The sequence below is a fragment of the Thalassophryne amazonica genome, chromosome 14 (assembly GCF_902500255.1).
Source record: "Thalassophryne amazonica chromosome 14, fThaAma1.1, whole genome shotgun sequence".
Classification (NCBI taxonomy): domain Eukaryota; kingdom Metazoa; phylum Chordata; class Actinopteri; order Batrachoidiformes; family Batrachoididae; genus Thalassophryne; species Thalassophryne amazonica.
In genome coordinates this window covers 47,268,051-47,290,413 of record NC_047116.1, presented here as the reverse complement: position 1 = coordinate 47,290,413, position 22,363 = coordinate 47,268,051, and the positions used below count along the sequence as shown (strand labels likewise).

The window sequence follows — 22,363 nt, the reverse complement described above, 5'->3', positions numbered from 1 at the left end:
TGGGGGCTGGTGATCATTGGTATCAGACTCAGACTCTGACTGGGGTGCTCCTGCTATGTTGCGGCTGGAGCTGCCCTGGCTTGGACCGTGGGTTTCATCTGGAGGGGGTACAGTCATACATGATGTGAACATGTGTAGACAATTGTTGCAATATCATCATCAGAATGACAGCATGTCATCATGACATAACATGTTAAATTAGCATAAATACCATTTGGGATGCTCCGAGTGTATTCGTGTTGCATTCGAGTGCCACTTGGAACATTCTGGTGGCATTAAAGGTACATTCCAGCTTGACTATTTTACTACCGAAATAGATCCCAGTAGCACTCGGGATGCACTCAAGATGCATGTGTCCAACTTTTAGTTCTGTCATAGTTTTTGTTGTGTGTGTTTCTTAATATATATATATATATATATATATATATATATATATATATATATATATATATATATATATATATATATATATATATATATATATATATACAAGGTCTGTGAGAAAAGTATCCGACTTTTTTATTATATGCAAAAAACATATGGATTTGATTCATATGTTTTTACGTTTGCCAAGCTTGAACCTTCGTGCGCATGCATGAGTTTTTTCACGCCTGTCGGTTGCGTCATTCGCCTGTGGGCAGGCTTTGAGTGAGCACTGGTCCACCCCCCTCATCGGATAAGTGCACAACAAAAAAGCACATCCGTGTTGGAAACCATTCGGAAGATTCAGACGGCTTTCGGTGGCTTTTCAGTCGAGTGAGTATCCGAGAAATTGTGTAACAGCTGGGCATGTCACAACTTGGAGCGCGGCGCGCCCTCCACCACTGTGGGCCATCTTTAATCAGGTTGTAATGCTCCTTAATCTGTGTGACGCCCAGAGTATCCTCACCGAAACCCGTCTGAATCTTCCGAATGGTTTCCACCTGGCTGTCTCTCACAGTTTCTGGAAAAATTTGATTCAGCGCTGCGCCAATCGCTCAGCCATTTCCCTGACAATGAAAATCTGAGGGGGGTGGACCAGTGCTCACTCAAAGCCTGCCCACAGACGAATGACACAACCGACAGGCGTGAAAAACTCACGCATGTGCACGAAGGTTCAAGCTTGGCTGATGCAAGCACACATGATTCAAATCCATATAGTTTTTTTAAAAAATGAAAAGGTCAGATAGTTTTCTAACAGACCTCGTATATATATATATAGTTGGAGTTCCACAAATTAGATTTGATCTTATTCATGTATTGTTAAGAATGGTACAATTTCTTAGTATAAGTTTGAATATTTCTTTGTTGCTGTAGATTTGCATGTAACAGAGGGGCCGCTCCTACAGAGACCTCCATTGGATCCTTGGTTGCGGCAAGAAATTGCAAAGAAACAGCATCAGAATGATCTCAACTCAAAGATGAAGAAAAATCAACTCCAGGAACCTCAAATCCAGAGATTACCTCAGGTATGGAACTATGAACTCTACATCTCAGTTAATGTCACTTCCTCACAGTAGTTTATTTGGAACTCAGTTGTGAAAGCAACATTAGCAATCATCAAATATCTTTTATTGGGTTAGCAATCAGTCTTCTCAGGAATGGGGAATTTGTTAGCAGTTGTGGTTGAGCTCTTATTATGTTGTCATTCTCCTCAATGTAAAAAAAATATAATGGAATGCTAAAATACCCTTGGCTGTATGAGCATTGTCTTCTTTATTATTTACAGTTGTTTAATTGGAATCCCAGTGCAAACTCACTCACTCATCTTCAACCCCTTATCTGAGATTGGGTCACGGGCGCAACTGCTCCAGCAGGAGACCACAGACTTCCCTTTCCTGGGCCACAATGGCCACCTCTTACTGTGGGATCCTGAGGCGTTCCCAGGCCAATGTGGAGATATAATTTCTCCACCTCGTCCTGGGTCTTCCCTGGGGTATCCCCCAAGATGGACACGCCTGGAACACTTCCCTAGGGAGGTGCCCTGGGGGGCATCTTTACCAGATGGAACCGGTGTTTACAGAGCCCCAAACTACTTCTTTTTAAAAGGGGTCACAGAGTGGATAGGTATGAAAATGCCACCTTTGTGTTTTCATGTAGACAGCCTATAGGGAACTTTTCTGTTGCAGACATTCAGCTCACTGCCAGGCCAAGTGTCATAACAATCTGAGAGAAATATTTGGGTAATAGTACTCATGGGCATGAAGACAGTAATGGCTACAGCAATCTGACATTTGACCACAGTGTCCTTGAAATTCACCCAAATGATTGACTTCTGAATGAACTTACCACACCAATTCTGGAATCTACCTAAGTGTTTCCCACATTTGATCCAAATTGGGTTAAAATCCCTTGATGTTTGCCAAAATAATTATTTAAATGGCAATTTTGGTGCCAACTTTCATTGACATACCTAGGGTGGTAGAAATAAGTAAAAGGGCCAGTGAGGAGGTCAACAAACATGCAGGTAAAAAGGCATTGATGCAGCATTCAAGGCAATGGCCTTGAGCCCAGTGGCTGACCTTTGGCAAATGTGACATTGATTGGCACTTCTGGAACCATGTGTGCCACATTTTGTTATGGTTAGGGGTCCGGACAGGACCGGACCGTTACAGGTGATGGACTTAAACGCTGGGAGCGAGGAAGAGCTGGTTGTTAATGAAAAGAGATTTATTTACAATAAACAAGTGAACAATTCTGCACTGGTTAGATGGCCTGCTGAGCCAAGACAGGGCCTGCTTGTAGCTGTGGAATATCTGGGAACTTCAGTGCACACACAGACAGACTTGGGAGTCTGAGAACAAGCAGGAATCCTGGAATGTAAGGTTCTGGAGCCGGGGCCAGGTGGGACACACAGAGCTGAGAACAGGAACTAGGAGAACAGAGGAGAGGAGAGGTGAGTGACTGCACTCGTAACACTGAAGCCTTTAACAACAGACATTTCACAGAAGGCTCAAAACAGGAATTTTCACAGCTGTATATATAATGTTCACAGTCTAACAAATAAGGTTTGCTGTTCAGGAATCATTCACAGTTCATAAGTTTTCTTCAGAGGTCAGGTGTGTCTTGTGACACAGTTCTGATTAAGCAGGACTTGACTTTAGAAACAACATGAAAAGTTCTTAGTGGTTCAACATCAGAGTTCATACAGTTCTAGGAAAACAGTTCTTGGAAATAGTTCTTGGTACTAGTTCTTGGAGACAGTTCTTGGTACTAGTTCTTGGAACAGTTCTTATTCATCCATCCATCCATCCATTTTCTTCTGCGTTATCCGTAGTTGGGTCACGGGGGCAGCAGCTCAAGCAAAGACCTCCCGATCCACACTCACCTCCCCCATCTCCTCCGGGGGAACCCCAAGGCATTCCCAAGCCAGCCGAGAGATGTAGTCCCTCCAGCATATCCTGGGTCTTCCCCGGGGCCTCCTCCCAATGGGATGTGCCCGGAACACCTCTCCAGCGAGGCGTCCAGGGGGCATCCGGAAAAAATGCCCGAGCCACCTCAACTGACTCCTTTCGATGTGGAGGAGCAGCGGCTCGACTCCGAGCTCCTCCCGAGTGACCGAGCTCCTCACCCTATCTCTAAGGAAGTGCCCAGCCACCTTGCGGAGGAAACACTCCACCGACCTGAATAGGGCACAGCACCTTTTTCCGGTTGAGAACCATGGCCTCGGATTTGGAGGTGCTGATTCTCATCCCAGATGCTTAACACTCGGGTGCAAACCACCCCAGTGCACGCTGAAGGTCCTGATTTGACGAAGCCAACAGAACCACATCGTCCTCAAACAGCAGAGACGAGATTCTGTGGTTCCCAAACCAGACCCCCTCTACACCCTGGCTGCGCCTACAAATTCTGTCCATAAAAATAATGAACAGAACCAGTGACGAAGGGTAGCCCTGGCGGAGGCCAACGTGCACTGGAAACAGGTTTGACTTACTACCGGCAATGCGAACCAAGCTCCTGCTGCGGTCGTACAGGGACCGGATAGCCCTTAGCAAAGGACCCTGGACCCCGTACTCCCAGGGCACCCCTCACAGGTTGCCCCGAGGAACACGGTCAAACGCCTTCTCCAGATCCACAAAACACATGTGGACTGGTTGGGCGAACTCCCATGAACCCTCGAGCACCCGATGGAGCATGTAGAGCTGGTCCAGTGTGCCGCGACCAGGACGAAAACCACACTGCTCCTCCTGAATCCGAGGTTCGACCATCGGTCGAATTCTCCTCTCCAGTACTCTGGAATAGACCTTACCGGGGAGGCTGATGAGTGTGATCCCCCTATAGTTGGAACACACCCTCCGGTCCCCCTTCTTAAACAGAGGGACCACCACCCCGGTCTGCCAATCCAGAGGCACTGTCCCCGATCGCCACGCGATGTTGCAGAGGCGTGTCAGCCAAGACAGTCCCACAACATCCAGAGAGTTAAGGTACTCAGGACAGATTTCATCCACCCCAGGAGCCTTGCCACCGAGGAGCTTTCTAACCACCTCGGTGAATTCGGCCTGGGTAATGGATGAGTCCACCTCTGAGTCCCCAGTCTCTGCTTCCTCTTCGGAAGACGTGACGATGGGATTGAGGAGATCCTCGAAGTATTCCTTCCACTGCCCGACAACATCCCCATAGTTCTTATTCATGCACATTCATAATCAGGAGCAACATGGAGAACAGGATCTCACAGACATGCAGGAATGTAACTGAAGCGTGGCAGAACTGTTGTACATGCTCTGCAGCTGAGAGCTGTGGTGTAGATAGTCTTGGAGCCAGGAGCATATGCAACATGGAAGCCGTGCAGGAGAGTGTCTGGAACCACCAGAGAAGCTCAACACGCTCTAATACAGGAATTAGAGTTGGCCAGGTTACCTTGAAATGAGCTGCAGAAAGCTCGGACGTCTGAGCGCATAGAAGCGGCAGGAAAGACAAGGTCAAAATAATGGAATCTCATGCAGAAAGCGATGCAAGAATCTGTTTTCATGGCATGGAAAACCAAGAATCTGGCAGTGAATAAACTGAAAGCCTTGTTTTAAGTAACCTGCTGCTGATGAGCCGCTCATGCACATCTGGTGTGTGGTGGTGATGAGCAGCAGGTGTTTCTCGTCTCTGCAGCGCACCATCTGGGGGAAAAACTATCAAACTACACACAAGGTTAAAAAAAGAAAAAGCGTGAAGGCAGAAAGAGGCAGACCATGACACATTTGGTGCAAATAGGAGTGCAAGACTTCAATTTTGACTTCTGATGCTCATGAACTCAACCCCAATGATTAGTCATGGGCAAATCTGACCTTGACTGGGCAATTCCAGAACCAAATTACATATGTGTGTGAAGTTTGGTGCAAATGTGACAGAGGACAGCAGGAGTCTCTGTGCACTTGGCAGTCAGTAAACCTCTCTCTCCGACAGCTAAAGGACTTTCTAACAATAGAGGTCAAAGCCTGGGTTTTAGCCTTCTGGTCAGAATGCCTGCCTCCCCTGCCGGAGATCGTGAGTTTATGTCCTGAGTGTGGAGTGACAAGAGTAGTGAGACATACACAATGCAGTGGTTAAACAAAGTATAATGAAAGAGTAAAATCAGAGACACATTAGAGAGACATGATCCAACCATCACCCAAGAAGACAATAGAGAGACATGATCCAACCATCACCCAAGGAGACCATAGAGAGACATGATCCACCCATCCCCAAGGAGACAATAGAGAGACATGATAAATCCATCATCCATGCAGACAATATAGAGGCATGAACCAACCATCAGCCAAGGAGACAATAAAGAGGCATGATCCATCCATTACCTACGGACACAATAGAGACAAGATCCATCAATCACCCAAGGAGACAATAGAGACATGATCCATACATCACCCAAGGAGACAATAGAGAGACATGATAAATCCATCATCCATGCAGACAATATAGAGGCATGAACCAACCATCAGCCAAGGAGACAATAGAGAGGCATGATCCATCCATTACCTAAGGAGACAATAGAGACAAGATCCATCCATCACCCAAGGATACAATAGAGAGACATGATCCATAAATCACCCAAGGAAACAACAGAGAGACATGATCCATCCGTAACCCAAGGAGACAATAGAGAGACATGATAAATCCATCATCAAAGGAGACAACAGAGAGGCATGATCCACCCATTACCCAAGGATACAGTAGATACATGATCCATCCATCACCCAAGGAGACAATAGAGACATGATCCATCCATTACCCAAGGAGACAATAGAGACATGATCCATCCATTACCCATGGAGACAATAGAGACATGATCCATCCATTACCCAAGGAGACAATAGAGACATGATCCATCCATCACCCATGGAGACAATAGAGAGACATGATCCATCCATTACCCAAGGAGATAATAGAGAGACATGATCCATCCATTACCTAAAGAGACAATAGAGAGGCATGATTCATAAGATGTGAGTAAATAGAGAGATAAGATGAGACTTGACACAAATAGAAAGAGACAGTATGAAGCTTGACAAAATGTTAACAAGTACAGAGACACAATGAGATAAGATGAGACCATCATTTATTATGCACTACTGAAGGGCAACAATTGATTCAGGCTAAAGCTATATTATAAAGGAATAATCTGAATATCAGCATCTGTGTGGGAGGGAGGGGAGGAAAGAAGGTTAAAAAAAAAAAAATGTTAGCATCACACAACATAAACTGGAGTCGCCGAGCGAACAGTCCCTCTAAAAATCGCTCCACCCTGATAATGCGGTTCACAGAATAACACCTTGTTTCTGCTTCAAACTGAACTCCAGTCATCATCGATCTCAGCGACAGATATCTGAAGCTTTTGTACAACAGTCATTTACACATAAATTCAGCATTATTTCATCATAAAAGCCGCATGATCAATGTACTCATCTTGGAACATCTTGGAATTATCTCACAGCATAATTTTACATACAAATGGCATACCGCGGGGTAAAAAAGTATTTAGTCAGTCCCTGATTGTGCAAGTTCTCCTACATAGAAAGATGAGAGAGGTCTGTAATTTTCAACATAGGCACACTTCAACTATGAGAGACAAAATAATAATAAAAAAAAATCAAGTAAATCACATTGTAGGATTTTTAAAGAATTTATTTGTAAATTACATCTTTCTAAGTAGGAGAACCTGCACAATCAGGAGCTGACTAAATACTTTTTTGCCCCACTGTAAGCATGCCAAACAGCAAATGTCAGCTCTCCCCAGTTTCTACGTGATCAAAGTCATACAGATGCATGCACGCACACACGCACACAGAGGCCACTTGGCTATTATAATATAGATAATCTATCTGAAAATGATTCAAAAACAATGACGGATCCAATCACAAAAAAGGAACTTGAAGATATAATGAACTTAAAACCAAAAAGGAGCTGAAAGGAGATGGTTATCCAGAGGAATTTTCTAAACACTTTACAGATAAAGTCACACTCTTGTAAAGGGTATTTAATTATGCCCTTACAAAGAATGACCCTCCAGAATCTTGGTCTGAAGCAATAATATCTGTAATTCCCAAAGTTCACGGGGAAGATCCCATGAACTGTTCCTCATACAGACTGATAAGCCTGCTTTGCTGTTATGTAATTTTTTTTTTTTCAATATTGACTAGGCAAATGCAGAAGTACATGAATCAAATTATATTACCAGATGAAACTGGGTTCCTACTGGGACATTAAGGGAACATAGGAATCCTCAATACTTCTGAATTTAGATGCTGAGAGAGCATTTGATAGAGTGGCTTCTGCATGAGAGGAGAGATGACAGTTTCCTACACAACAACATGTAGCGCAGCTGCTCATTTTGCCAAGGTGAGTGAAAAAAACACAGACCGGTTGTGTCCATTTTTATCTGGATGTCAGGGTGCACTCTGCAGATTCTCTTGGCAAGAGGGTGCTGTGCAGCTGTTTGATGTCTTCACTGCTGCAACTGCACTGAACACTAGAACAGTAAGAAGACACTATCAGCATATGAATGTAGTGGGGAAGTATGATATAATGATCTCAGAACAAGCCAGATTTTATCATCATTTACATTCACACCTCAGTGAACCCCACTCAAATCACCCAAGCGCACATATATATCTTGAAACTGAGAGCTGCAGTGAGTACAGAGGCATAAAGTTGATCAGCCACAGCATGAAGTTATGAGAAAGAGTAGTAGAAGCTAGGCTTGGGAAACAGGTGAGGATCTGTTAGCAGCAATATGGTTTCATGCCGAGTAAAAGCACAACAGATCCATTGTTTGCTCTGAGAATACTTTATTTTATTTTTATTTTATTTATTCAATGTTTTACCAGGTAAGTCAATTGAGAACACTTTCTCATTTACAATGACGACCTGGACAAGAGGCAACACAACAGCAGGAGAGAATAACAGATTCACAATACAGTTGAAGTGTAGCGAAAGCCGGAAGGCGTTACAATGTGTGTTTGTGGATTTAGAGAAAGCTTATGACAGAGTGCCAAGAGAAGAGTTGTGGTATTGTTTGAGGAAGTCTGGAGTGGCAGAGAAGTATGTTAGGGTAGTGCAGGACATGTGCAAGGATAGTGTGACATAGATGAGATGCAATAGGAATGAACAACTCATTCAAGTTGGAGGTGGGATTGCACCAAGAATTAGCTCTGAGTCCTTTCTTGTTCCCAATGGTGATGGACAGGTTGACGGATGATATCAGACAGGAGTCTCCATGGACTATGATGTTTGCAGATGATATTGTGATCTGTAGTGAGAGTAGAGAACAGGTTGAGTGTAGCCTGGAGATGTGGAGATATGCTCTGGAGAGAAGGGGAATGAAAGTCAGTAGGAGCAAGACTGAGTACATGTGTGTGATTGAGAGGAAGCCCAGTGGAATAGTGCGGTTACAAGGCGTAGAAGTGGTGAAAGCAGATGAGTTTAAATACTTAGGGTGAACTGTCCAAAGTAATGGAGAGTGTGGTAGAGAGGTGAAGAAGAGAGTGCAGGGAGGGTGGAGTGGGTAGAGAAAGGTGGCAGGAGTGATTTGTGACTGATGAATATTAACAAGAGCAAAAGGGAAAGTGACAGTAGTGAGACCAGCTATGTTGTTTGGCTTAGCGATGGTGGTGCTAACAAAAAGACAGGAGGCAGAGCTGAAGATGTTGCGATTCTCTTCGGGAGTGACAAGAATGGACAGGATTAGATTGAGAAGGATTGGACATGTGCAGAGGAGGGACCCTGGGTGTATTGGGAGATGGATGCTGAGAATGGAGACACCATTCAGGAGGAGAAGAAGGAGGCCAAAGAGGAGGTTTATGGATGTGCTGAGGGAGGACACACAGGTGGTTGTGTGACAGAGAAAGATATAGAGGACAGGGTGAGATGGAAACAATTGATCTGCTGTGGCGACCCCTATGGGAGCAGCCGAAAGAATAAGAAGAAACAAATACTTAAGGTCAACTTTCCAAAATAATGGACAATGTGGAGCATGGTGAAGTAGAGAGTACAGGCAGGGTGGAGAAAGGTGCCAGGAGTGATTTGTGAAAAAGGGTGTCTGCAAGAATGAAGTGGAAAATTTACAATACGGTTGTCAGACATACGAGGGTAGGCTGAAAAGTTCTAAGGCTCCCCATGAAGGAGTAATGCATTAACTACATTATAGTGAGCCTTAGAACTTTTCAGCCTACCCTTGTATGTTGTGCAGCTTAGAGGTGGTGGCGCTAACAAAAACACAGGAATCACTTTAGAAAATCCTTCTTTGTGCTACTCCACTATGAAGCTGTATAACTGCACACGTAATGTTTACTATATTTAATTATGGTCATAACTGAGTAGCTGAAAGTAATTTCTGATCTCTTCCCCTTTGAAATAATGAACTCAGGAAACATGAATTTGTACAGGCAAGACACATTTTAATGACTCTGTAGCTATTCATGTGCCTTTGATGTAGTTGGCAGTCATTAATCTCACTTATATTTAAGTTATCTAAACAATATCATGTGGAAACTATGTTTATCAGGTTTTAAAAATCAAAGTTTGTGCCGTTGACTGTTTGTCATCCATAGACAGCCTGAACTATCCTATATTCCATAAATTTTAAAATTAATAGGTGATGGTGACATATTAAACCATTATTGTTGTTCTTGAGGTGAGTGAAGTGCACCTTTATATATTTTTTGATACTTTAATGTAAGAATATGGACATTCTGACATGTGGTACTCTCATTGTGAACGTGTGACTGTAAGTGAGTAGTTTCACTCTTTATGAGACATTTCAGAGCAGTGATTCAGCGGTGACCAGTCAGGGTGTTCTCCACGGAAATGTGACTGTGTCCGCTTATTAAGGCTTGAGTAGACGAGCATAATAGAAAGTGTGTAGTAGAGCCACAGTGGGAGGTAGAGAATTTTTCATCCATATGTTCAGACGTGTGATGAAGTTCACCACAGACTACGCCTCCTACTGTTCTATCATTCCCAATTAAATAGTCATAAGACTGGATGTCTTTGATCCCACTGACCGCCTGAAACAGTGTGTAGTAACTGTGAATGCAGCACAGTGTCGCCAGATTTCACAGGACAAACAAGCTCTCCTAAAAAAATAATAAATGTATTCTTAATTTGTTGTTGGTATTGCTAGTATAATTATTATTTTCTCTTGTTTTCTGTAATAATTTTATATTGTTTACACAACCGCATAAAACAAATCAATAAATAGATCATGGATGAAGGATAACTAATATTTTACAGCTTGTTAACATGCATGGGCAGTAATAACTGATTAAAGGAGTATAATTGTTTTGCACATTGTTAGTTTTTTGTTTGTCAAAATACAATGAAACACACACACATACAGAAAGCTATGTAGAATGACTGGACATGGCAGTGACTAACTGTACCTAAAATGTGATTTTGTATGATGTTAATTTACATTAATCTCTTGTCACAGATATCAGTAAAAGTAAATTTAATGACAACAGTTTTTTTCATTAACATTAGCTGCTCATGTGGACTCACTTTTACCAAATCTCTCCTTTTCTCAATGTCACTGGTTTCATGCATGCTTGTATCTATGTATGTATGTATGTATGTACTTGACTCTGATGCAAATATCGTAAAAACCCTAATCATATTGAAACATAAGAATCCTGCCTCTGAGATTACCACTCACCTTTGCTTTGAGGCTTCTTTCACAAGAGTTTTAAAAATCCACTTTTCATTCTAAATACACTGTTAAACCGAACACTCCATGTTAATACAATAATTAAGTTAATGTAACTCAAACTTTGAAAAAGTTATAGTCACTCATTTTCATGAGTTAAACTAACTCAAAAATGAACTGTTGTCATAACAACTCAGTTCCTTTAAGTGCATTTAAAGTTTCGGGGCATTTAAGTGCTGGTGATGTATTTCCAGTGCATTCCATTCACTCATTTTAATTGAGTTTATGTAACGGGGGCCAGCAGGTGTCGCTGTTCATATGTAGTTAGTAAACCTCACTCCCAACAACTCAAAAGAATTCTCTGGTCACAAGGCCAGAGCCCTGGGTTTTAGCCTTCTGGTTAGAGAGTCCGACTTCCATGCCGGAGATCGAGAGTTTGTGTCACGAGGGGAGCGAATGGGAAGAGTCAAAACAACACAACGCAGAGTCAACAAGTAAACCAAAGAAGGCATCAAAAAATGTAATCCAAAATGTAATGCAATTTTTTTAGGCAGAAATTTATTTGTTACTTTTTTATGGAAAATCATAAAGTAGATTTACATAAGTTGAATGAACTATAAATTGTTAAGTTACTAAAACTTTAATAATTAAATCTGTGAAAATGATTTTATCTAAGTTGGCAAACTCAAATGGTTTAAGGCAATCGGTTAACTCAAATGGTTTGAGTTCAACTAACTCACTGAGTTTTACAGTGTAGTAATGAAATAATGGGAGTAGAAAAAAGTTGTCATTCCTTGACTGGCCACTTGAGGCTGACCACGAGCCGACCACACCCTTTCACAATGATTTGCCGACCAAATTACTTACAGAAAAACAAACTGTGCAAATGATGGAACTGGATTAGAATAGGAATAACCCTGTTGTGTTTTATGATTTGCAGATGTTCATGCTGGATTATTCTCTACTTTTTTGCATTTAATAAATATTGGATAAAATAGAAAAACAGACCTTAATGTTTGCTACAGAAACCTTTGTTTGCAATTACAGAGGTCAGACATTGTAGTTCTTGACCAAGTTTGCACATTGCAGCAGGGATTTTGGTCCACTCCTCCATACAGATCTTCTCCAGATTGTTCAGGTTTCGAGGTTCAGTTACCTCCAAAGATTTTCTATTGAATTCAGGTCTGGAGACTGGCTAGGCCACTCCAGGACCTTGAAATGCTTCTTATGGAGCCATGCCTTAGTTGCCCTGGCTGTGTGTTTTGGGTCTTTGTCATGCTGGAAGATCCAGCCATGACCCATCTTCAATGCTCTTACTGAGGGAAGGAGGTTGTTTGCCAAACTCTCACGATACATGACCCCATCCATCCTCCCTTCAGTACAGTGCAGTCAATATGTTCCCTTTGAAAAGCATCCACAAAAATGATGTTTCCACCCCCATGCTTCATGGTTGGGAGGGTGTTCTTGGAGTTGTTCTCATCCTCCAAACACAGTGAGTGGAGCTGAAAGCAAAAGCCTCTATTTTGATCTCATCTGACCACATGACCTTCTCCCATGCCTCCTCTGGATCATCCAGATGGTCACTGGTGAACTTCAAACAGGCCTGGACATGTGCTGGCGTGAGCAGGGGGACATTGCATGCCCTGCAAGATTATAAACCATGACGGTGTAGTGTGTTACTAATGTAATCTTGCGAATGTGGTCCCAGCTCTCTTCAGGTCATTGACCAGGTCCTCCTGTGAACTTCTGGGCTTTCGCAGAATCATCCTGGGCGCTGGGCACATCAGGTAATTCATGTAAAACATGAAAGAGAGAACACTAATCCACGTCATTTCATTACTTCCTGGTGTACGTCTAGGCGGAGGCTAAATCCGCTCTTTATAACAGTAATTAAATCTGATAAATTGTGGTGTTTTATTAATTTTTCCCTCCACTGCTGTGTGTGCAACTTTCCACGTGCTCGCACTGTGTTCGTGCACGCGTACATGAGCATGCATGACACTGTTGCCACGGTATTGAGCATGCCTGTCTGAGCCTGTGTTCCTCCCAGCAGCAGGCGAAATGTTTCATGGTTCCCCATTTCGTTTTTAGTTTGCGGATTTTCTTCCAGTTTCTGCGTCGTTCGTGTTATCTGTGAAGGGGCCATTAACACTGGAAATTTAACACTGACAGATTTTACTGGGAACCTATGTATTTCCTGCTCAGTAATTTGTGGAAAAAGGGATTTCTCTCATACAACAAAGTCATCCAAGGCGAGTCGGGCCTTCAGACACAGACATGATTGTTAACAAGGTTTTAACCCTAAAATGACCTGTGGGTTTTCCTGTGCAATTATCACTTACATGTCATATCTAACTGACTTACTCCTGAAAAACACAACACAATAAAGGAGTCATTTACTTTGAACCAACTGACAGAAAACCCTTTAACAATGCAGGAAAAATGCTTTTGCTTCAAGTCTAGACATTCTCAGGTTCAAACATTATCATAATAGCACCAAAATATGGAGGCGGACAGAGAATTTCACTTGAGTACAAGTTCTTAATATTTCAACATGGGTATTTCAGGAACAGAAGGAGTCATCTACTTGGGCTGAATATTTTCATGGAGCAAAATATGTAAATTGTAACTGCAGAAAGATGGAAGTATTGAACAAACTGAAGTGTGGCTGTGGCCTTGGGTACAACTGATGACCTTGCTGTGCTACAAAGTAAATGGTGTCTGTTTTGTGTCTAAACTGAATTTTGCACATAAAAACAAAGTAACACATTTTACCTCAACTTGCAAGAACTATTTAAAAAAAAAAAACAACTCTGTGTCCCCGTGAATTCACAAAGCTTTCCCAAATGTTCTTACTGTTCAAACATCCCCCAATATCATTTTCTAGTATTTACATGTTTCTTGCAATCACAACACCAGAGTCCTGGAAGTTCTGTCACTGAAGTGATGAAACAATTCAATAGTAACTCCAGAAACATCAGTAATTATGTATATTAAAAAACTGTAATACTCAAAGGAGCATAAATGCTGCTTTCACACAACACTCAAAAAATAGAAGCTCAGCATCTCGAAAAAAATATCTCAAAAATTCAGAAGGGGCAAAAAACAAAACAGCTTGTTTCTATAAAACATCACTTAATTTCTGTACTTATTTGTTTTGTTTTTATGTGTGTATTACTTGAGTCGATACGGACATCTGGTGAAAATTTCATATCAATAGCACCTTTAGAAACATATTTACTAAGAAAAATGGTAACGTGTTAAATAATTATTTTACCCACTGTATATGTAAAGCTGCTGAATTATAAAGAAAGACTAAAATTCAAAGAGGCTCTGGTTGTTGCGTCACTGAAGATTGACAAAGGTCTACTTTAACTCAAAAGCAATCTTGCAATTTTTCTGCATGCTACTTACAATTACAGTAATGTAAAAGGTCATCCTTGGTTTCATTTTATTTTTCATAAAATAAGCTTTCTTACTCGTATATGGCACTTTCTACTTGCCTAACTGACCCTCATAAAAATGTTTGCTTTAAATGTATATATGTTCAGCCTTTTTACAAGAAATAGAAAAGAGTTTTATTTCAGAATGAGATCACCTCGATCATGAGTGCAGCATCACCTGAGCCTTTTTCTTCTTGTCACTGTATCAAACTGACTTGTTTTACTTCTTGTAAAACTTTTTTAATGTCTCTATTAGTGCAAGTAGTTATTTCTATTAATTATGTGAGTATTATTCCTAGTCTCTTCTTTTTTCTTTCAGGGTGCCTGTCAGCAGGAACTTGACAAGGTGCTAGAGGAGATCTCCAAAATGACTGCAGAGGATAACAGAGGACCGCTGGAAAGCCTGTATGAGCTCAAATTTCCAAACTGTGACATATATGGACTCTACAACATTAAACAGGTGAGCAACACGTTTCGCTTCCACTGGTTCACATTCAAAACAAAGAGACCAATGAGGCTGATTTAGTGCTGTTTAAACATTTGTCAGTATCTTTGGAGCACACGCTGTCAGTGCCTATGTAAATTTTGGTGTGTAACTTTATAAAACATTTTATTAATCTGACCTTCACACCTGGAATGGCTGGTAGAGTGTGTCAGACTTTCTTGCATATTCATCTTCTCCAAACAGCCAATTAACAGTTGAGAGAGAGAGAGAGAGAGAGAGAGAGAGAGAGAGAGAGAGAGAGAGAGAGAGAGATGGACACCCTGGACACACATTGTTTAAACTCCTCCCCAACGGCCAACGTTTCTGAGCTCTCTACATCAAAACAACAAGGCAAAGGAACGGTTTCTTTCCACAGGTTATCACAATGATGAACAATTTAACCTGCCAAAAAAAAAAATGTACTAATTCATATATCCCATGTACAACAACAATCTGTCTGTTTCAATCAATCAATCAATCAGTTTTATTTATATAGTGCCAAATCACAACAAACAGTTGCCCCAAGGCGCTTTATATTGTAAGGCAAGGCCATACAATAATTACGTAAAAACCCCAACGGTCAAAATGACCCCCTGTGAGCAAGCACTTGGCGACAGTGGGAAGGAAAAACTCATTTTCAACAGGAAGAAACCTCCAGCAGAACCAGGCTCGGGGAGGGGCAGTCTTCTGCTGGGACTGGTTGGGGCTGAGGGAGAGAACCAGGAAAAAGACATGCTGTGAAGGGGAGCAGAGATCAATCACTAATGATTAAATGCAGAGTGGTGCATACAGAGCAAAAAGAGAAAGAAACACTCAGTGCATCATGGGAACCCCCCAGCAGTCTAAGTCTATAGCAGCATAACTAAGGGATGGTTCAGGGTCACCTGATCCAGCCCTAACTATAAGCTTTAGCAAAAAGGAAAGTTTTAAGCCTAATCTTAAAAGTAGAGAGGGTGTCTGTCTCCCTGATCTGAATTGGGAGCTGGTTCCACAGGAGAGGAGCCTGAAAGCTGAAGGCTCTGCCTCCCATTCTACTCTTACAAACCCTAGGAACTACAAGTAAGCCTGCAGTCTGAGAGCGAAGCGCTCTATTGGGGTGATATGGTACTATGAGGTCCCTAAGATAAGATGGGACCTGATTATTCAAAACCTTATAAGTAAGAAGAAGAATTTTAAATTCTATTCTAGAATTAACAGGAAGCCAATGAAGAGAGGCCAATATGGGTGAGATATGCTCTCTCCTTCTAGTCCCCGTTAGTACTCTAGCTGCAGCATTCTGAATTAACTGAAGGCTTTTCAGGGAACTTTTAGGACAACCTGATAATAATTAATTACAATAGTTCAGCCTAGAGGAAATAAATGCATGAATTAGTTTTTCAGCATCACTCTGAGACAAGACCTTTCTAATTTTAGAGATATTGCGTAAATGCAAAAAAGCAGTCTTACATATTTGTTTAATATGCGCTTTGAATGACATATCCTGATCAAAAATGACTCCAAGATTTCTCACAGTATTACTACAGGTCAGGGTAATGCCATCCAGAGTAAGGATCTGGTTAGACACCATGTTTTCTAAGATTTGTGGGGCCAAGTACAATAACTTCAGTTTTATCTGAGTTTAAAAGCAGGAAATTAGAGGTCATCCATGTCTTTATGTCTGTAAGACAATCCTGCAGTTTAGCTAATTGGTGTGTGTCCTCTGGCTTCATGGATAGATAAAGCTGGGTATCATCTGCGTAACAATGAAAATTTAAGCAATGCCGTCTAATAATACTGCCTAAGGGAAGCATGTATAAAGTGAATAAAATTGGTCCTAGCACAGAACCTTGTGGAACTCCATAATTAACCTTAGTCTGTGAAGACGATTCCCCATTTACATGAACAAATTGTAATCTATTAGATAAATATGATTCAAACCACTGCAGCGCAGTGCCTTTAATACCTATGGCATGCTCTAATCTCTGTAATAAAATTTTATGGTCAACAGTATCAAAAGCAGCACTGAGGTCTAACAGAACAAGCACAGAGATGAGTCCACTGTCTGAAGCCATAAGAAGATCTTTGTAACCTTCACTAATGCTGTTTCTGTACTATGATGAATTCTAAAACCTGACTGAAACTCTTCAAATAGACCATTCCTCTGCAGATGATCAGTTAGCTGTTTTACAACTACCCTTTCAAGAATTTTTGAGAGAAAAGGAAGGTTGGAGATTGGCTTATAATTAGCTAAGATAGCTGGGTCAAGTGATGGCTTTTTAAGTAATGGTTTAATTACTGCCACCTTAAAAGCCTGTGGTACATAGCCAACTAATAAAGATAGATTGATCATATTTAAGATCGAAGCATTAAATAATGGTAGGGCTTCCTTGAGCAGCCTGGTAGGAATGGGGTCTAATACACGTTGATGGTTTGGATGAAGTAACTAATGAAAATAACTCAGACAGAACAATCTGAGAGAAAGAGTCTAACCAAATACCGGCATCACTGAAAGCAGCCAAAGATAACGATATGTCTTTGGAATGGTTATGAGTAATTTTTTCTCTAATAGTTAAAATTTTATTTCACCTTTGCACACATTTCATTTCAATTTTCAATTTATTTTCAAATCACAACAGAGTTGCCTCAAGGTGCTTCACACAAGTAAGGTCTAACCTTTCTACTTTTTTCTTTTTTTTTACTGTGAATTATTTAGTGTTTAAGCCTTTTTCACACTGGGCCTGCGTAGAGTTGCATTGTACTGCATATATATAGTACACAGGAATGGTTGCGTAAGTTACGGACAGGGAAAAAAAAGTTCTGTGCGGGAAGGAGGGGGGGGTGGTGGTGGTGGTGGAGCTTGGCAGGAATGCATGCAGGGGGAGAAGCTTGGCTCCATGACGCTGTTTTTAGAGACTGCCTGGACACGCAGGTGTATTTGATACATTGGAAAAAGTCAGAATACATTATTTCCAGGAGTTAATGGACTTTGTTTAACATACCGCAATTGTGAGAGAATCATGTGCACAATCTATCCGTGAGGAGTTATAGTAGACATGCCCCCTCACTGGTGATCCGTCCGTAAGGAGTTATTTGGACGTGGACATGTCCTCTCGCTGGTGATCTGTCTGTGAGTATGTTAAATTACACTGTTAACAACAGCATCGTCATTCATTATGAGCGGCTGGGCTTAGAGAGACAGGGCAATGACATCATTGTTTTTAAAAAGTTCTGTATTTTCAGTGTCTTTGTGATGACGTAACCAACCTCGAGTAGCGTTTCTAAATATCTGTCCGAACTCGGCCTGACCCTTCGGATCCTGTTGGGTTCCATTGGACCAGATCAGGTATCCACACTCTAGTGCAGATATTGTCACTAGCAAGGATGATTAGAATATCATTAGAAATATATAGTGAATACATATAAGGAAAACACAAAAGATAAATTTATTAAATTAAACACAGCAAGCAAATTACAAATGAAACCCCCAAAAGCAGCCTGAAGATCAAACTACATAAAATACATATGTCTGCCAAATTTGGCGCTACAACATCTTCAACAGAATTTGAAGAAACAGGATGAGAAATGGATGGTGTATAGAGGATTCATTCATTCATTTTCTGTGCCTGCTTATTTGAGTTAAGGGTTGCAGTGGGCTAGAGCCTATCCCAGCAGTCATTAGGCAAGTGGCAGAGTATACCCCAGAAAAGCCGCTAGTCCATTGCAGGACCTGTATAGAGGAAAATAAAAATGGACTTTCAAGAACTCCCCACCCTGAAGAGTAATCTGAGGATCAAAATACATATGTCTGGCAAATTTGGTGCTATCTTCAACAGCCGGCAGGGGATAACATTACAAAATAAACAGCCTTAGCCAAATTGTTGTAAGATAATGACGGATATGTGTTGGCGTAACTAAGATCCTTCAAGATCAATCAAGGTGGAGGAAAAAAAGTATTTTAAGGTACATTCAGACTGCTGTATGCTTCAAGTGCGAACCTGTGACTGTGAACAGCAATAATTGAGAGTGTGGTGTCAATCATTTGAGATTGTGGACACAAATGCAGTAGTAAATATCACCAGTACAGCTGAGCTATTCTCTTCAAAAAAATGTTTTATACCTGCTACTGAACATTAATGATGTATTAAAAGGTTTCTTTATTTTGTCTGTTGTAAAGAGATACAAAACACAGAAAATATGACACAGAAAAAAAACAGTACATTTGTCTGCTGTGCAGATTTACAAACTCTTAGATGGTTTCCGATGTCAGTACAGTGGTTCTGAAAGCGTAGCAGAATTACTTGAACCCAAAAGGACTCAGGAAAGGTAGGAAACATGTTAGTTTGCTTACACACTATGTTTTCAAAAATGGTTGCCATTATTGGAATATGCTAATGCTACTGGGCTCAAACAATAAAACTGCAAAGGTTGTTCTTTAAAATTCAAACAACAGCTAGGCTAGTTTTACTCAGTGAGTCAAACCCACCAACTACTGCCAACATTAACCCTCTGGTCCGAGGGCATTTTTTGGACAGTTCACTCACCTGGCATAAATGTTTTATTATTGCTGTTAATAGCTCTCCCTGCATCCCACAATCAAGTTTTATCTCTCTTTTTTCAGGACAACCTGTGCTTTCATAATATATATATGCTTTTGTTGTGTTTTATAAGTGTAATAAAGGTTTACAATCCAAAATAAGGAAGAAAAAAGTAAAGTTGAAAATAATTTTCCACACACGTTTATTCAAAACAAACAGCATTGGACACTCACATTGCGCACGTCATCACACAGCTTCTATGAGGAGTACAAAGATGGCCGGAAGTCTGCGGAGTTAACTTTTCAGCAAAAAAAAAGTAAGTCTCTATCTCATATCATTAAAAAGTTATTTAGAATTTAGTAAAGCTTGGTCTTAGCCGTCGTATACAACGGCATCAGCCCCAGAGGGTTAAAATAGGTAACTTTTAGCTAGGCTGGTAATGCAAACAAAAGAAAATAATCATTCAGAAAGAATTAACTCGCCACCATCAGAGCAAGGCTAAAGGCTATGTTTTTTTTTGTTTTTTTGTTTTTTTTTATGAAAACACACACACATCTGCTGGCTAGTTTGGAAACAACCATCAGCCAACATTCAACAAGAAAACATGCCAGCTATGCCTTGTTTTTGCTGGCTGACGAAAACCAACAGCCATCAGCACACAATCAGCTCGCTAGCATCCTAGCTAAGCTACATCTGCTAAACTGATAAAAAAAACATCCATCAACTTTCTGGCTAATTTGGATTTGCTGGTGAAACAATAATCAGCCAACATTCAACTACAAACATATTAGTTTATGCCTTGTTTTTTGGGGGGTGACAAAATGCAACAATCGCAAGAGAACAATACATAGCATGCTATCTAGGTCAGTATTACTTGGCTGTTTGTTGGGTGATGCATCAGTTTGTTTTGTTTTTCCTTCCTTTGTTTTTCAAGTTTCCATTTTCAGTAAAATGCTGAGACTGACACACATAAACAAATTCCCTTGTATGGCAGGCAAACCCACCTGCCACTACTCTCTAAACAACTACCCACCCTTCTTTTCATACACTTCCTCCTCCTTCTCAGCATTTCATTCTAGACATACACACACAGTAATGCACGCACACAAACGCATGGGGAGATGTTGTCATCATGAATGAGGCAACAGCGTCTGAGCTCAAGGTTACAAGGCAATAAAACTGTTTGGCAAAGTCCATGGGAAGACTTTTGTAAAGTGGAGGAACAAACTGTGCTTCCGATTGAGGGCCTGAATTTGAATTCTACTGATCCATCAGGCACAGAAGGGCAAACAAGGTCACATATCCATTGTGTTCTTACGAGGATAGTAGAGCTGAAAAGAAGATTTGAATAGGTGCCACCATTTCCGAAAGCAGGGCTCTCAGTCCCTCGGCCAATTTTCATCACCAGTTACAAACAACAGCATTGTTTTTGACTCGAGTCCTGGGTTCCCAGGGATGAACACTGTACCTCCTCACCACTCGACTCCTTTTTGGAGTTGTCCCTCCTTGTTGCGAGGTAATTACTGTAACTGTCACTTTTTTGTTCTTTCTCATCGAAGGAAGAAAATTGAACTTTTTTTCTTTAACCATCAACTCTTCATTCTTTTCACTGTCCCCTCCTCAGCTGCCCCGCGTGCATGGCAAAAACTGTGTCCACTTCAATTATGACCTCATTTTGAAGTAGAAGGGGGGTCGTGCTCGACAGGAGGGCTGGTCTGCTGGCATGTCTCTACGATTGTGTGTGCGAATGTTGTGGGTGTGAGTTTGTGGCTGGGGGCATGACCTGACACCGGGCTGTTATTGGATGAACCATGTCCCACCCTTGAACCATAGCCCTTGCTCCCATCCAATAGCTCCCCGTCGCCATAAGATGTGCAAGCCACTGTATGCCATGCTTCATTAAGCTCCCCCAACTTCCCACTGTGCATCTTTATCCCTCCTTCCTTTAATTCTCTCCCTATTGTTTTCCAACTTGTGTATTTTGTGCTTTCCAGTGTAACATGTCCACCCATGGCCAACGGGGAGAGTGCTGGTGTGTTAACCCCGTAACTGGGATCCAGATTCCAGAAACGCCCAAAGTCAGAGGGGATCCTAACTGTAACCAGCTCCAGGAAGAGCTCAGAGTGATGCCCACAGCGACAGCTTTCTACTAGCATGACTCATGCTAGTTTTATCAATAATTCTGGTTTTGAGATTATTTTCTGTGCAGAGAATTGTTACTGAGACATTGCTATTCATGCAGACCTTCCTTTTTGAATTGACACTAAGTTAAAGCGGCACTCATTCATAATTGTTCAAAACCAAACAAAGCCCAATTCTCTATCCCGTGGCGTTGTTTCTTTGTTTTGTTTTGAAAGGCCAAATGAGGACATGTACAAAAGGTGAACATGCATGACCCAAAGCCAAGTTGTTTTGACAACTTGAAGGACAACCCCTTTAACTACACATATAATAAACAGGATAAATTAACATTTCGATTTTTTTTTATTTTGAATATATTTTAAGATTAAACTTTTAAACTTTCATTTCTTTTCAGTTTAGCAAATGTGTTCAGTCAATTTTCTGCCTCAAGGTCAAGCATTTTGCGACATCACAGTGAAGAAAGTAAAATAATAATTCTGTAATTTTCTCTGGAACACAACCCAGAGACATCCGAGGTCATTTTCTTGATTTTAAATACATTCCTAAAATTTCCCTTTTAAGGTAATTTGTTGAAGTATAATGCCCATGTGTTGCATATAAAAATGTTAAGAATAATGTTATCTTTCTAAATATGTGAGACAAATTTGTCTAAAACACTATGGATACATATAAT

The 22,363-nt window shown here is 41.1% G+C and overlaps 1 protein-coding gene across 1 annotated transcript in view; it reads left to right on the top strand.

Moving 5' to 3' along the window:
* The window catches only part of LOC117524904 (insulin-like growth factor-binding protein 2-A), an 82,459-nt gene extending 60,388 nt beyond the window's left edge, over positions 1–22,071 (top strand). Inside the window, exons 2-4 of the mRNA XM_034186726.1 lie at positions 1,297–1,448; positions 14,870–15,010; positions 21,543–22,071. Of these exons, the coding sequence (XP_034042617.1) occupies positions 1,297–1,448; positions 14,870–15,010; positions 21,543–21,701 (452 nt within the window). The 3' untranslated portion in view covers positions 21,702–22,071. The remainder of the gene's footprint in view (positions 1–1,296; positions 1,449–14,869; positions 15,011–21,542) is intronic.
* The last annotated feature ends 292 nt before the right edge of the window (positions 22,072–22,363 follow it).